This window comes from Hypomesus nipponensis, chromosome 9 (assembly GCF_054491055.1).
Source record: "Hypomesus nipponensis isolate SF chromosome 9, ASM5449105v1, whole genome shotgun sequence".
NCBI lineage: Eukaryota > Metazoa > Chordata > Actinopteri > Osmeriformes > Osmeridae > Hypomesus > Hypomesus nipponensis.
Window position 1 is genome coordinate 18,249,852 of NC_140369.1, and position 15,149 is coordinate 18,265,000.

Consider the following 15,149-nt stretch of genomic DNA (forward strand, 5'->3'; position numbering starts at 1 on the left):
AGGGATCTCAGAACATAGAACCCCTAGAACTTTCTGGATCTGTCAACAGAAAGTCCGTGAAGTGTTAGTCAACTGCTGTGTCCCTTTAAAGGGCACACTGTGATGCTGAGAGATATTCACATCATACTAGAGACAGGTTTACATTTCCAAATAGTAGTTAGTACTTGGCATTCAGCCTACTGAATGTTTGAGATACATTGGTGAATTAATGTAAACAGGAATAATCCATAGTGGAAATCTGCCCCTTTTTACATTCCACAGACTTTGGCATTTGTTGTAATTTGTAGAATTGCTACATTTCTCTGATGAACAGTATCTTCTTTGTGTCCTGTGAGGTTAGCTGATGGCAATAGCATAGTAGAGGGTGCCTTATAGTCTTACAGCCCTGCTTAGCTGTGAACTCCACTGGGACTGTTATGAATGCGGTGTGGATGGGCCCTGGGATTTAAACACTGTAATCAGAGCCTGCCCCGGATATTGGCTAAATTACACATAAAAGGATGAACATTTGAAGGAAGCTTGAGTGCTAAATATTATGATAAATTAAAGCCTAATATAGGGAGGTAAGTCGCAGGCGAAGTGGAATAACACAGGTTAGCACGCAGCCCCAACGTTTTTAAAGCAGAATCGTTTTTTTCCTTTTCTTTCTTTATCTCCCTCACTTAAAAAATGTCTTTGGGGGTTTTTCTTTTGCGCTGCCCTGTTTTGCACACACACACACACACAGACACACACACACACACAGACACACATTTACATTAACGAAGAGAGCATCTAAAAGTGTTTTTTTGTGTGCCCTTTCAGAGTACCTGATTTAATCTTGATAGCCTTCAAACAGAGGGGGAACAAACACTTTTCTACTTTATATTTAAGATTCTTACATGTTTCTCATATGCACCTTCCTGCTAGAGCAAATTCCTTGTTTGTGTAAACTTCCTTGGCGAATAAAGCTCATTCTGATTCTGAAAACATTGTCTGTACGCACGCAATGCTCAAGCACATGCAAATACACAAAGATACATCTTTGAACAATCCTGTCATTTTCAACAGAACAATCAACCTGAAATAAAAGCACCCGCCTCACCCCTTGCAAATCGGCTTCTCTCCAATCATAATAGTTCTCCTACCAGTTGTCTACAAGTGGCACCCTTCCCCCTCTCTTCTACAGCCGCATCCCTCACCCCTATACCCCCTCACCCTCAACCTCCCCCTCTTATTCGATACCCCACCGGAAGTCCTGCTCTGCGGGGGAAATAGGTCCCAGATGTCTGCCTGTGTCCTAGTGGGCTCCATAGGAGGAGCTGCAGAGAGATAGGTAAGGGGGGCGAGAGAGAGTGTGTGTGTGTGAGTGTGCGTGTCTGCCAGGGCCGCTCCAAGTCAAGCCGTCGGGAGAGGAGGAGATGGAGGTTGAGGTGAAAAGTCGTTACGTCGGATGCCATTTGGCTAACAAGGACACATTTTTGAAGCAAGTTGTAGTCTGCACCCATATGACGTGATGCCATTGATCCATCGCCCTGACTCAGATTCTTCGAGTGACTAATTGAATTGACATGGACATGGACGTGCAAAAAATAAATGTTTTCCTTTCGCGAGAGCTTCAAAAGTCCCTTCCAAGTCAACAGGCTCATTCCTCAGTGCAGTATTTCACTGGTACTTTTGACCAAACCATATGGGGGACTAGAAATAACTGGACGATTCAATTTTTGTATCCGTCTTTGATATCTAAGCCCCCTCTCCAACTCAGTACATATTTATCGTCTTGCTATTGTTCTATTTGTGGCCACAGGAAGGGTTAATTATGACTGCTCCAAAAATAAGTTAAAAAAAAAAAAAAAAAAATGAAGAAGAAGAAAAAGTAAAAAGGGGACGGAGTGTTTAGTGAAACATTATGTCAAGACTCTGACAAGGAAATGAAATGTGCAACATCAATCAGCCTATGAGGATGGAGATCAAACGGCCCTCCACACTCCTGCATCTGGTTCTGTTTGGACAGCCTCTTGTTTTTTTTTTTTTTCCACCTCCCCTTTCTTTTCTTTCTCTTTTTCCCTCCGTTTCTTATTCTTTTGCCATTCTCTTTCTTTCTCTCTTCTTTTCGCTCTCTCCCTCTCTCTCCTTTTCTTTCACTTTCTTTCCTCTCTCTTCTGAGGAAAGGGGCGCGCCATGCTGTTCCTGTTAGGGCTCTCGTTCGCTCATTCTTTCCATGATGCTGGCATGGAGGCATGCCTTCGCTAAGGTAAGCAGCCCCAAGGTCGCCCCTCCTCCCCCACCGCGCTCCGTCTCCCGGACAACAATGCTCTTCCTGTGCTTCTTCAGAAATCTAATGTCTCAACCGCAGGTCGCAACCAAGGCAATCCTAGTTCCACTTAATCCGTTCAATGAACCGGAATTTTGATGAAACAACAACAACAAGAAAAAAGGGGCCAGTTGAATAAATGCCTCTTTTTTAATGCAAGGGACAGTGTCCTTTGACTGACAATAACTGAATAAACTAGATCAGCTGATTGTCTTGTCAGTGTACCACCAGACTGTACATCAGTCATAATTAAAAGAATTAGAAGGACTGTGAGTGGATTTAATGCCACCACCTCTGTCATACAATCCCATCCCTTTGAAACCTCTGGCTCTCCCCTTCTCAACATTAAGATCAACAGAGTTCCAGTTCAGAGTTTGTCAGTTTACTGGAAACAATCCCAGACCTCCTCATTCCAAATGACCAACCCCTCTTATCTGAGGAGTTATCAAAGCACCACGAAACTCAGCCTTAAAATCTGTACTCCCACTTCATTACAATGCACGTGCAATCAAACACAGGTCCATCATCACTTGCTGTCAGGAGCCATACAGTCACATAAATATCTCCCACTTATGACACAATGTTCTCATTGGTCGCGTGTGAGTATGGAGTCACCGTTGAAGTCCCACTGCCGTTCAGACGAACCGTACAGATGTGTTTTTTAATCGTTTGCAATGACATGCAAGCCCACAGCATGGCAATGTCCCTGGTCAGCCTCAACGCACTCGCAATACAACATGCAAGTCGTGCCGTGTCACTACAGGGACTCTATTATGACATCATGACATCTCTATGTTTGTGGTCTGGCAGAGAAGAGTGCTGAATTGTGTGCGCTTGCACGTGTGTGTGTGTGTCTATGCAGGCATCCACGCAAGTGTGTGTGTGTATGTGCAGGCGTCCATGCGTGTGTGTGAACATGTCTCCCTGGTGCACCGTCATTGCAGTTCCAGATGTGTGTGTGTGTGTGTGTGTGCTCCCCTGGGTTTGTGGTATGGAGGAGAACATGTGCTTGCTCTACCAGAGGGCATGGATGGCACAATTAGTGGCTTTCTCACCTCCACGGCCACAGGTCATGGGGTCATGAGGGCAAGGTTTACCCTGAGTGCTCACTTCTTAGATATGAGTCCTAGGCTGGTATTGAGGCTACTGACATGAGAGGTTATCAAATGCACATTATAAATGGAGTTTTGAGTTCGTGTTATGGACAATGAATGAAGTATGTAGTATTGATGACACGGACATGTTTAGGGATAAGGTTTTTAATATCTGCTAGATACAAATCATATGAGAAAAAAAGTGGCAAGTATTTCACTCATGCTTATTTAGGCTGCCCACATCATTCATCACAATGAATAGATATCATTGGAATTTACAGTGGATTTTTGGTTCTTGATCAAGAGCACAAAAGTGGCCGCGACTAAATGGTTTTTAAAGGGTTCTGTTTCTTTTCCTCAATACAAGTTGTCATGGTGAAATTCCTTTTGTTTTCTGTAAAAATATAAATATGACATCATAAAGTTGATGGTTTATAGTAATCCTAGTTTAACATGTTAATCCTAGTGTTGTTTTTATTGGCTTAGACTAAGAGGTGACCCTTGGCTTGTGAGATTTGTTTTAATAATATAAAGATGTAAAATATGTTTTAGTTGGCACACAAATAGTGCACTTGACACCGTGAATTCACACTTACTTGTTATAACCTGAGGAGGAAAAATTGGCTTTCATTTACTGTCATCAATGTTTGTGTAACACAATATAAATATCTTTTTTTTATGTTAATAATCATTTATAAAATTAATTTAACTCGATTTTTATTCCAACAATATGGTTTCAAACATCATACAACACGTTTTACTAAAAAGGTGTAACAACCTAATGGGATTAGAGTGAATTGATGAGAGGAGAGACAGACAAGTGGGTATATTCTAGCGCCAGGAGTGCTCTGGGAGCAATCTGGAAGCTATAAAGAGTCAGACAACTTCTGCGGCATTAGCCCTGCCTTCCCCTGATTGGCCGAGAGGGCCACTTACCCCTTTTCTTTACCATCCACAAACCTCAAGCTCCACTTCCTGCTTCTCCGCTCTGCTCCAGCCCTTAGCCACACCCAACGGAACTGTCTTAGGCCAATGAGAGCTGCCCGCAGGCATGGAGTTAGCGGCTGGATATAAAAGTAGGGGAGGTAGGCCAGCAGAACCAGATGGTTTGTTGTTGTTCCGGCAAGCAGGTTGAGATGGAAGAGGAGAGGTGAAAAATTCCACACAACGACCAAGGGAGACGTTCGACGAAACAATCAAGTGAAACAGTCAAGTCCAGAGGATCTCATCCTTGTTGTCACTGGGGAGAGAAGATACGTTCAACGCTTGCGTGTCTCAACTTGAGCTTCCGAGGAAAGCACGTGTTCCGCACGGGCCTCAGAAGCAGGAAGACATAGAGAAAAGGGAGGCGGAGAAAGAGAGGGCGAAAGGACGAAGAGCGACATCACCCTGCCTCGGAAGGGGAGAGACGGGGGTCCTGCGAGGGACGCCGCCATGCGCGAGGAGGTGTCCTGCAACAGCTCCCCTGAGGGAGGGCGGGGGGGCAGTGAAGAGGAACTGGAGCGGGGCAACAAAAAGAACGCAGGGCAACCAGGGGGACGCAAAAGAGTACCCTACCCGAAGAAGGACGGCCTCGGTCGGGCCGAGGAGACGGGGAACACCGGGAGCCCCAACAGCCTGGTTCCCGCCGGGCCCAAGCGCTTGAAGAAGAGCCCGCCCTCGGCAGTGGTGTCCATGGGCCCGTCCTCGCTGGGACCCGGTCCGGAGCAGCCCTTTGAGGACCTCCACACGCAGCGTGTCATCGCCAACGTTCGGGAGCGCCAGCGCACGCAGTCGCTGAACGACGCCTTCGCCTCGCTGAGGAAGATCATCCCCACGCTGCCCTCGGACAAGCTGAGCAAGATCCAGATCCTCAAGCTGGCGTCGCGCTACATCGACTTCCTGTACCAGGTGCTGCAAAGCGACGAGATGGACGCTAAACTGGCCAGCTGTAACTACCTGGCCCACGAGAGACTGAGCTACGCTTTCTCTGTCTGGAGGATGGAGGGCGCCTGGGCCATGTCTGCCAGCCACTAGCCGACCACTCCCCCGCCCAGTCTCCTCAACCGTCCTCTTGACCTTTGACCGTTGACCTTTGTGACTCCCCCCCCCCACTGTCTACTCATAGTCTGTTAGCCTTCCTGCATCCTCCATTGCTCTCCCCATCCCAAATACACCTCCGACATACTATGATCCCCCCCTTTAGGCCTCAAGCCACTTCACCTTTGACTCAACTCATCCAGCCTCCTCGATGCACTCCCCACCCCCCCAGGTATGAACCTTTACCCCACACCAACACCCACATCAGTCCATCTACATGTGCACACACAAACATAGACACAGAGAAACACATGACCTAAGGAGGTTGCATGAGACTGGTGTTTAGCATCCTTACTTTAGGAGTTCGACAACAACATGGATTCTTGTTGATGAGTGACATCTCAGTGGTTAAGGTGTAGGCAGCATCTGAAGTTCAGAAAAACTGAGGTTGCTAACTGTCTTCTAATTCTCTATACTCTCCAACTAAAAAACGGTCAATTACATCTGTCCAAAAACCAATGAATGTTAATCCTATTTAATTATTATACTATTTATTTCCTGATCATTTTAAAGGACCCCAGATTAGTTAAATAAATAAAAACTTTCTGACAAACTGATTTGGAAAGTGGAATTCCAACACAAGCAGATTAAAATTTTGAATTTAAGGATTAGGATTTTTAACAATACGCAGATTCAATGACTAAATCTGACAAACACTAATATAAACATGTAAGTCACAAACCTTTATTATTGTAATGGTTTCTTATTACACTGTAGGTCTTTTTCTTTTTGATGAGTGTGAGACAATATATGTTGTTTGGAACATCTTATCAAGGTTTGTAGATTACTATTTCATGGAATAGTTAGTATGATAGTACTACATATCTGATGTAATTTATGTCAGATCATCAGGATAACATCATGAAGATACAGTAGGAGGCACACACAAAATCGTAAATTTACAAAGTACTTTAGATTAATTGTAAAAACATTTTGTAGATTAAGAGTAATATTCTGGACCAGTCATTACTTTGTCAGTGTAAGGAAGTTATGCTGCTTCAAAACGTTCACACTGTTCACTATTCAACAAGTTTCAAAGTGAGTACTATGATTGAACAAAATAACTATGTATTTTGTATAATAGCCTCTGTAACAAATGTTAATGGAATAAGTTCAAATTCTTTCATAGAAAGATGAAAATTGTCGCTTACACAAAAATAAATAATCTAAAGAGCTTCAGAAAATTAACCTTTCGAAAAGATGGATCAGGAATGAATGTAACAAATGTTTATGGGCTTGTCAGAGACAGTGAGTTTAAAACTAAGAGTAGAGTTTAAAACTAAGAGTAACCAAATCATATTATTTTCATGATGATTCATATTTATTTTGGACCTAGAAAGGAATCAATAATATTAAGTTGGCGATCAAAGAGATTTTACCTTCGAAAGCAATGAATACGTTTGTCAATACCTTGCTCCCTGAGCATGGTTCGCATCAACCTTGGGAGTCTGAACCAGCCAATTGTAGACGAGGGTCTGTCTTTTTTTTTGAGACAGCAAAGAGTCACAGGGGTCCTGGACAGGTACCTCAGAGGGGGGAAAAGGGTGAAAAGAAAGAAAATTGAAAAAGCAGCACCATCCCCCTCTCTTCTCTCCCTTCTCCCCTCAACCTCTCTCGCTCTCCTGCTCCCCCCTCCTCCCCCTCCTCCACCTTTCCCTCCCTCTTCTCCCTGCAGCTTTGCCCTCTCTCCTCAGGATCTTGTATCCAGTGTCGTGCAATCAGGCCCTGCCGGGTCCCAGACAAGCAGGAACCTTTAGATTGGAAACAGTTGTGAGGCATTAGCAAGGTGTGTGTGCCAGGGGAGAGCTTGATGCTCTGTGTATGCGTGTGTACGCGTTTGTTTGCGTGACGTTTTGTGTATAATTGTGTGGCCAGCGCACTGGTTGGTTGATGTTTGTATATTTACATTATGTCTGCATCCACCTCTTGATTATGTGTGTGCCTATATCTGTGTTTACGTCCAAGCCTGTGGACGCGCGTGTGCACATATGTTGTTCGAAACACACTTATCTTTCCGGCAAATCTTCTCCTTCTCTCAGTCTGGAAAAAAATGAAGAAGTAAAGCATTTCACAGAATGATCAGTGTCCAGCAAAATGAGATAAGAACATCCGCATCAGCGGTTTTTAAAAGAATACCGGTGGAAGACGGCCCTATTGAAGCATGACAGAAAACAGGAAGGACGGAATGAAGAAAGAAGAAGCAAGAAAAAGAGTGAGGAGCCGGCGCTTGACGAGGTGCAGATAGGAGAGACTGTCTCTCAGACAGAAAGCTTAGGAGGTGATACACATGTAGGGCCACGGCTTGCATGTTTGAGGCATGGGGAAGGGGAGGGGTAGAGGAAAAGCAGAGCTTTAGATCAGAGGTGAGAGATCAAGGTGCACACATGTGTGCCAAAGGCATGCATTTACACTCCGAAGAGGGGAGCACATAACAGTGCACATGCAAACACCGCGCAAAAATACAGGTGGGCTACACACACAATTTTGACTGAAGCACACTAACACATACACATAACATACAAGTGATGTACTGAGGAACTGAAGTTCCTATTAACAAGTCCACGCTGCAAGACCATTGACAGACACGCAAAATCTCTCTCTTTCACCCAAGCAAACACAATCCGTCTCTCAAACGCACGCACACACACAAGGCCTCTCTCTCTCAGACACACACACACAGTCTCCCACACACGCGCTTTCTCCCTCTCCAGCGCTCACACACACACACACACACACACACACACACACACACACACACAGTCTCCCACACATGCGCTTTCTCCCTCTCCAGCGCTCACACACACACACACACTATGTGCAGTCTCCAGGTGTTCCTTCCTCAGTACTATTAAATCTGCCGCGGCCTCAGAGCCGACTTTGAAGGCTTCACCACTGTGGCTGGAGACCCAGGGTCTCCACATGTGGAGAAGATTGTCGTCGAACGAAGAGGCTTAGTTGTTACCTAGCGCTCTGCCTTCTTCTTATTCACTTATCTCCATCTCTGTGGGGGAGGAATGGAAAGTGAGAATAATAGGCTGGTCGTTTTGTTTATAAAGGCATTTGGGTATGGGTGGGGGGTGGTAGAGATTTTTTTTTCAAATATGGTAAAGTGGAGCATTAAGTTGAGCGAGGGTTTGACTTTAAAGAGCAGGTATTGTGAGATAGGTTACAAAGCAAACCTTTGGAAATAAAATATAAAAAGTATTTCCTAGATTGGAATGTTTACAAAATAAGAGGTTGTTTTGATCGCAAGTACCTTTGTAATTTCAAGTTGGAAAATATCAGGGGTTAAGAAAAATAGAAAAGTCTGGAAAATGGTTTAGAAACTCCTTCCAGACACATGGAGGTTCCTGTTTATAGTCAGAACCCTAAATGAGTGTTTGTGTTTCTGGAGTTTGAGTAAAAGGCACGTGTTTATGCGAAACTGAATAAGATTGTATATATGTGTGTGTGTGTGTGTGTGTAAGGTGCATCATATCCATCTTTACTTTAGAATATCTCAGGGTATATGTGTAAAGTGTGTGTGTGCGTTTGTTTACACACGCAAAACATTTTCGCCTGCATGTGGGTTCCACATGGAAGTAGCTGTGATATATAGGGGCTTGGCTTCTCCAGTACTCTTCATCTGGTAACAGTGAAGCTCAGCTCCCCTCTGCTTATCCTCCAACCATTACACACCATCAGCTCTTCCCCCAGCCGGAACTACTGCCTCGGCATGGGACTTCATTGCTGTATTGTGCGCTGATCTGAGAGCAGCTTTCAGAACCTCTGCCATGTGTGTGCTGAAGCCCAGGTTAGGGCCAGAACTGTTACAGGACCGTCTGAAAGTCCTCTGCAGGCCATCTGCACTTTAACGGCTCTCGCAAACGGGCCCGTTCCAGAAGTGGAAGGCTTCTGATGCTCATCTCCTATTTTTAGGAGGTTTCAATTTGGACAAAGGCTGGAGCAGGTGGATGGTGTGTGTGTGTGTGTGTGGGTGTGTGTGTGTGTAGGTAAAGACGAGCCCGACGAGGTGTAGGCCTACAATATCACCTGATAAAGGACGATGCGATGGCCTGAATGGACGGTTGCTTCCGCGGAGTCCATTATCAGTTGATATTGTAGGCCTTCACCTCGAAGGGCATTATCCCGCTTATACCATGGTCACTTGCCAACAACTTTTTTTTACAAACATTAATTTATGTTTTCAAGGGTTTTGCAATAGAAATCTAACGTTGTTCAAAGTTAGCCAACTATTTAAGCTATGGTCCGCTCAACTCATAGAACCAACACCGGCTTTCCCTTGGTTGAGCTATTAGCCCCAAAAGCTAACACTATGCTAGCAGGATTCAAAGGCAATAACATTGTGTACGGATGACAAACAGTAAATATAATTTCACAGTATGTTTGACAAGAAGATTAGCTACCTAACCAGCGATGTCACTGTCCCCAAATCAATATCAAGATTTTCACAGTAGTGAAAAGTTGTGAAAAGTAGAAGTATTGGCCATATAGGCCTACCAATTCTAGGCTACAGTACGGCCGCAGCCTGTGGAGAGAGTTGAATAGCAAATGGACAGTTATTATAATTTGACAGTATGTTTAACAACAAGACTAGCCAGCTATCGAGCCATGTCATTGTCCTCAAATAAAATTACGATTTTTAAGAAGAAAATAATTGGCCGGGTGTACAGTTGAAGCTACTGTCGTGTTGGCCGCAGCCTGTCTGAAGTAGATTGACTAGCGAGGTGAATAGCGAATGGGATGTGAGATGAGCGGTCACGAGACACTGACACAGTACATTCAGAAAAGTAACATTTTTAGGTTAAAATAAATATTGTCACTCATGGTTGTAAATACAAGTTAGCTTGTTAAAGTCTTTCAAAATTGTAAATGGAGGCTTTGAATCCGTCCCTGTTGTTATGGTTACTTATTTCAGACACTTTGTACAGGCTCATATACTATGTAGCCAGTGCAATAATTTAGAACGGTGAAAAGACAGTTTTGCTGCAATTGCGTAGTAGGTGTCCGTATATCACCTGATAATGGACACCCCTGCAGCCTATGAGAATCGAGTATTCACCCAGACCATGGTATAAGGCCAGCTGGATGCTGGGGCAGCTGTCACTGTATGTGCATACTGATTTGCACATACAGAGGCAGATGAATACTTTTCTTCAGGTTTTCATGCAGACAGGAAGAGAAGGCAAGCCAAGATGGAGTGTGTGGGAGGGATTCAGAATTGTGATCGTAGATTGCAGCCATGGCACATCATGAGTTTGATTTTGGTTCGTACTATGTGACGTGCTTCAGTCAGTTTTCATTGCATTTTTGATTATTTGATCTCTGTTGAACATGTTGGATTTTAGACGGAACTGCAACACATCTGGGAAAATCCAACACAACGTAGGCCAGCATCGGAGACTCTTCACTATAAGTGTGTCTGTTCACACTTGGACTTGAAAGCACACAACAGTACACTATGCACTCGTTTGATGCACAACCACTGGTCTATCCTGTATTTTCATCTCAGGCAATATCCTGAGAGAGATATTCTGAAATTCCAAGGAGCTTCGTAGAGGGAAACTATCATCCGTGTGGCCGAGTCAAAGTGGCAGGAGTAGATACACTATGTGTGCTATACTCCTGCCTTGTGTGTCCGAACTTGTTGTCGCGGTTGGGATCCTCCTTTTGTTAGGTACTTGAGAAAGGAAATGGCATTCCAGGAACTTTGCTTATTGTGAAGAAATCACAGCTATGTGATGGGTGGGAAGGCACCAATAACGTACACAGGAAAGCTACATGGCGTTCTTTTTTTCTGTCTAGCTTTATTCGGAACCATGTACAGGCACATTGGAGTTGGAGAAAAACACTGGGTGAAATATGATGCTAGTTAAACCATAAAAGTGGCATCTCATGTGTGAATAACAAATGCTTTTATTTGCAAGTCTTGAGGGACAATGACTGCGTGGCGTGCTAACACACACACACACTTCCTCCCACTGACACACTTGGGGCACAAAAGTAACTGCATTGTGGGTTTCCACTTAAGTAGTTCAGCAACCAAACGTGCACAAAGAAATTGCTTTTTTTCAGTAAACACCCTAACAAAATGTTTATTTAACACCTCTGACATTTTGCTGATTTGGGCTTGCAATGAAATGAGGTGTAAAATGGCACTCTTGAGGGGCAACAGAGCTGACAACAGTTTGTTTACAATGTTTATGTCCTGTTTCTCTTTGTTTCCACCACAGCACCCTGACATATGGACAAAATTCACCATCTGAGGAAGAAGTCTGATCCTGTCTAAGCCACAATGCCTCCCCCTAAAAGACACATTGCGCTTGTATTGAACAATCATGTCTCTGTGGACAGGGCACATGCATCAGTTTAAGGAACACCTATCAAGTTTTCTTCATCCTTGCAGCCTCAATTCCTTCTGGTTCTCGACAATGTTGAACTCTGAAACTTAGTTTGAGGATACAAGGACGATATTACAAACTCAATGGCTTTTATGTACATCAAGAACAATGTCTCAAAAGGGGGCCAAAGGACAACGGTCACTCACAGAGGACAGAGGAGGCAATTTAACTGAAAAACTGTTTTCAAAATGGCCACCATGGTTCCATCCCGCAACTTTATGATGACAATCTGCAACTTTTAACATCACTTCAAAGAAGACTATTTGAGAAAACAGTTTTTCTTTTGGGCCAGCTGAACCCCAAGATCTCTAATGACGGAGAAGGATAGTGGGTGGTTGCAGCCAATGAATGTTTACAGCAAAAATGCTAATAAGCTAATCGTTCAGGCTCTTAAATCCTCATCTTGTGGGAAGCAAATGTTGAGTAGTCTGACGCAAACATTTTCAGCTCTTTTATTATGCCAACCACTTGATTCCAGTGTGGTCCTCTGCTTACAGTAGATTTTGTGTGCTCATTTTTGCTTGTTCATGAGAGTTGCATTCTTCAGGTTTGAGTTAAAGTAACTTAAATGTTAGAATCTGTAATGCAAAGAAAAAATTACAGTAAAGACTTGGATAGTTCTACAATGGTCACTTGGTTTTGTCCATATAAAAAATAAATCCTACTCTTGAAAGTAATTTGACAACTTCAGACATTCTGTAATAAACCAAAGTACATTATGATTAAAGTTTACATTCTGCTCGCAGTTTAAAGTATAAAAAAAATAATACAACAAAACTGCACTAAATGCATTCTCAGTGTTACGTTTTACTTTTAATTGTCATCTATTTTGTTTTGATTGTCATCAGGACATTTAATTGACATTGTTTGCTACAAATCGATGGTGGTTTCATAACTTTGCTTCTGCTTTTTGTCATTTGTTTGACACTTCTTTTTAATAAATGTGCCTCTGTGTAACATTTTGTTTGTTGTTAAAGCACTATTTTAATAAAATACAGTAAGTATAAGAATGAAAACTAGTTATGAACACTTTTATAATTCTGTTTTAAAAACAAGTCTCCTCTATTTGCAGTTATGTATATGCACGCATATTCAATTTGTTTAAAGATATAATACAACAAATATAAATGTAGGAGGCATAACAGTTTTTTCAATTGTCAACATAAAACATAAGATGTATGGGAAATTTGATGTGGGAAAGCTTCATTAATGTTATGTTGATACCAGAATATCTTTCTGTCTATTGTAGTTATTGACGAGTCTCCTATTGATAGTATAAAAACTTTAAAAAGAACAACACCAAAACTTCAGGAATCCAGAAATATGATTTCCCTTTTTATTAAGGAAAAACATTTTGAAGAAAAAAAGTAGTAAAAAAACCCTGGTGAAAATACAAAGTTATAGTTATATAATATACACACACACACGTGTGTGGGTATGACATTTACTGTACAGAGTACAAAGAAACCAGTACATTTTCAAAAAGTAAAATAATAAAATCACCTATACTTGGCTTTTTTCTTTGTTTAAGATCCAGTTCATTAAGGCTACCTTTACACAGGTTTGTCAGCATGATTCAAGGCACACGGGAGCAAGCGTTCATATTAAGACGTCAACGTTCACTTCACAAGTGACAGTGTCATGAATGTCTTCTTGATATACTTCACTAAAGACAACTGCAAACAAAACTGAATACAACTTCCAAAAAACAGCAACCATTTGAAAGAACCATTTGGGCTATAACAGATTTGAGAATTATGGAAAAGTCAATGCTCAACAGTTGATAAAGGTTAAGCAATAAGTCTAATTATTTTAACATAGTTGCTCTCCTATTCATGTCATTGATGCATGACTGTACAGATTTCACTGTTGTTTAACTTAGCACCATGACGTACAAGTAAAACAAAATAAACAGAAAAAAACAATCATAACTTCATTTCTGTAGCACCATCTGATTTAAGACATCTTGCACGAGCAAATCACATTAAAGAAACAAATATTTTAACAAAAAATGTACAATCTTGATTCTTGGAATAATTTGTTTCATGAAACGTTTGAACCTTTCTGTATACATCCATCAACGCCATTGGTGGTGTTCGATTTGGATAAAAAATACTATATTTTAAAAGTCTTTCAAGTTATCTATAAAAGCCATACCAGTCCATGGCTAGCATATCTCATACACTTTGGTTTTCTAAACCTGTGTCCAATTTCTCAATAAAAGCGGACTGCCTGACTATCTCAACATGCTAACTCCTTGCCAACTGCCAAATCATTAACTGCAGGGCCAGGAAGCAGAAATCCCTGATAGTCAAGAAGATCAACAAGTGACATGATACATCCTAATTTGCTTCTCTTTGGTTAAAGCTTCAGCAGGAATGCTCATCCACAGGTAGAAACACTGGTCTCTTTCAGACACTAAACAAAAGGCAAATAATGGAATACAAACTCTGTTTCACAAAGAGACAACACCTTCCCATAAGAAATGTAAGTGCACTTGTTTTTGTATTCATCATTTATGATTGTCACACTCCTTTAAGGCCTGCAGTGACCTCTTAAAAATTGTCATATGGAACCCTTTGCCACAACAGAAGAGCCCTCTAGAACAGGGTTGTAAACAGAACCTTAAAGAGCTGAAAAGGGTTGCAACTCTGAGGTTCTATGTATATGGAACCTTTGTGTGTATTATCTCACTTTACTTTTGCAAAGTTTCAATTCATCCTCAATTGGTATGCATTGTAATGCATATACAATTATTCTGTATGTGGTGGTTCAAACACCACACAAGAGAACTGTCAGTGGTCATGGTTGATAATATAGACCAAATGGTCACAAAGCCCTATCAACATTTGTTTGGACATTTTTCTACACTAAGTCCCAGTTATCGAATTCTTGAGATTTTATAACATCTCAAGTGTATTCTATAAAGGTGTTTTACATTCTCTTCAGCATATTACATTTTACAACAGCAAGTACACACCTGTCACGTCTTGATGCACAATCTTCATGTTGATATCAATATTCACCAGCTTTATGTATTTTATTTTGGGATGCCACCTTGATAGAGCGTGATAATCAATGTCTCTTGGCTCTCGTTTGGTTCGCATCCCACAAAACAGTGCAAAACAGATCAAAAATCTTTTTGATTGAGTCTCTTCAAAAACAACAACAAACCTCTTCCTTTATTGAGTCCTCCTTGTAAAGATACAAATGACGTCATCAGAAGGGGACACTCGGAAGTGCTCCCCGGGTACTGTAAGTGCTGGATGTTTTTTTATCCGT

The 15,149-nt window shown here is 42.1% G+C and overlaps 2 protein-coding genes across 2 annotated transcripts in view; one reads left to right on the top strand and one right to left on the bottom strand.

Moving 5' to 3' along the window:
* The first annotated feature begins 4,774 nt into the window (after positions 1–4,774).
* Positions 4,775–12,694, top strand: LOC146273362 (twist-related protein 2-like). Its single transcript, XM_084704598.1, has 2 exons — positions 4,775–5,638; positions 11,700–12,694. Exon 1 carries the CDS (start codon positions 4,822–4,824, stop codon positions 5,401–5,403), a length of 582 nt encoding a protein of 193 aa, XP_084560724.1. The 5' UTR covers positions 4,775–4,821; the 3' UTR covers positions 5,404–5,638; positions 11,700–12,694.
* A 479-nt stretch (positions 12,695–13,173) lies between these two features.
* LOC146273363 (histone deacetylase 7-like) overlaps positions 13,174–15,149 on the bottom strand; it is a 46,054-nt gene continuing 44,078 nt past the window's right edge. The window contains exon 26 of the mRNA XM_084704599.1: positions 13,174–15,149. This exon is cut by the window's right edge and continues 494 nt beyond it. The gene's annotated coding sequence lies outside the window, so the exon portion shown is untranslated.

Excerpts from the sequence above, each read along its gene's own strand:
- LOC146273362 (XM_084704598.1), top strand. The coding sequence starts at position 4,822 with ATGCGCGAGGAGGTGTCCTGCAACAGCTCCCCTGAGGGAGGGCGGGGG.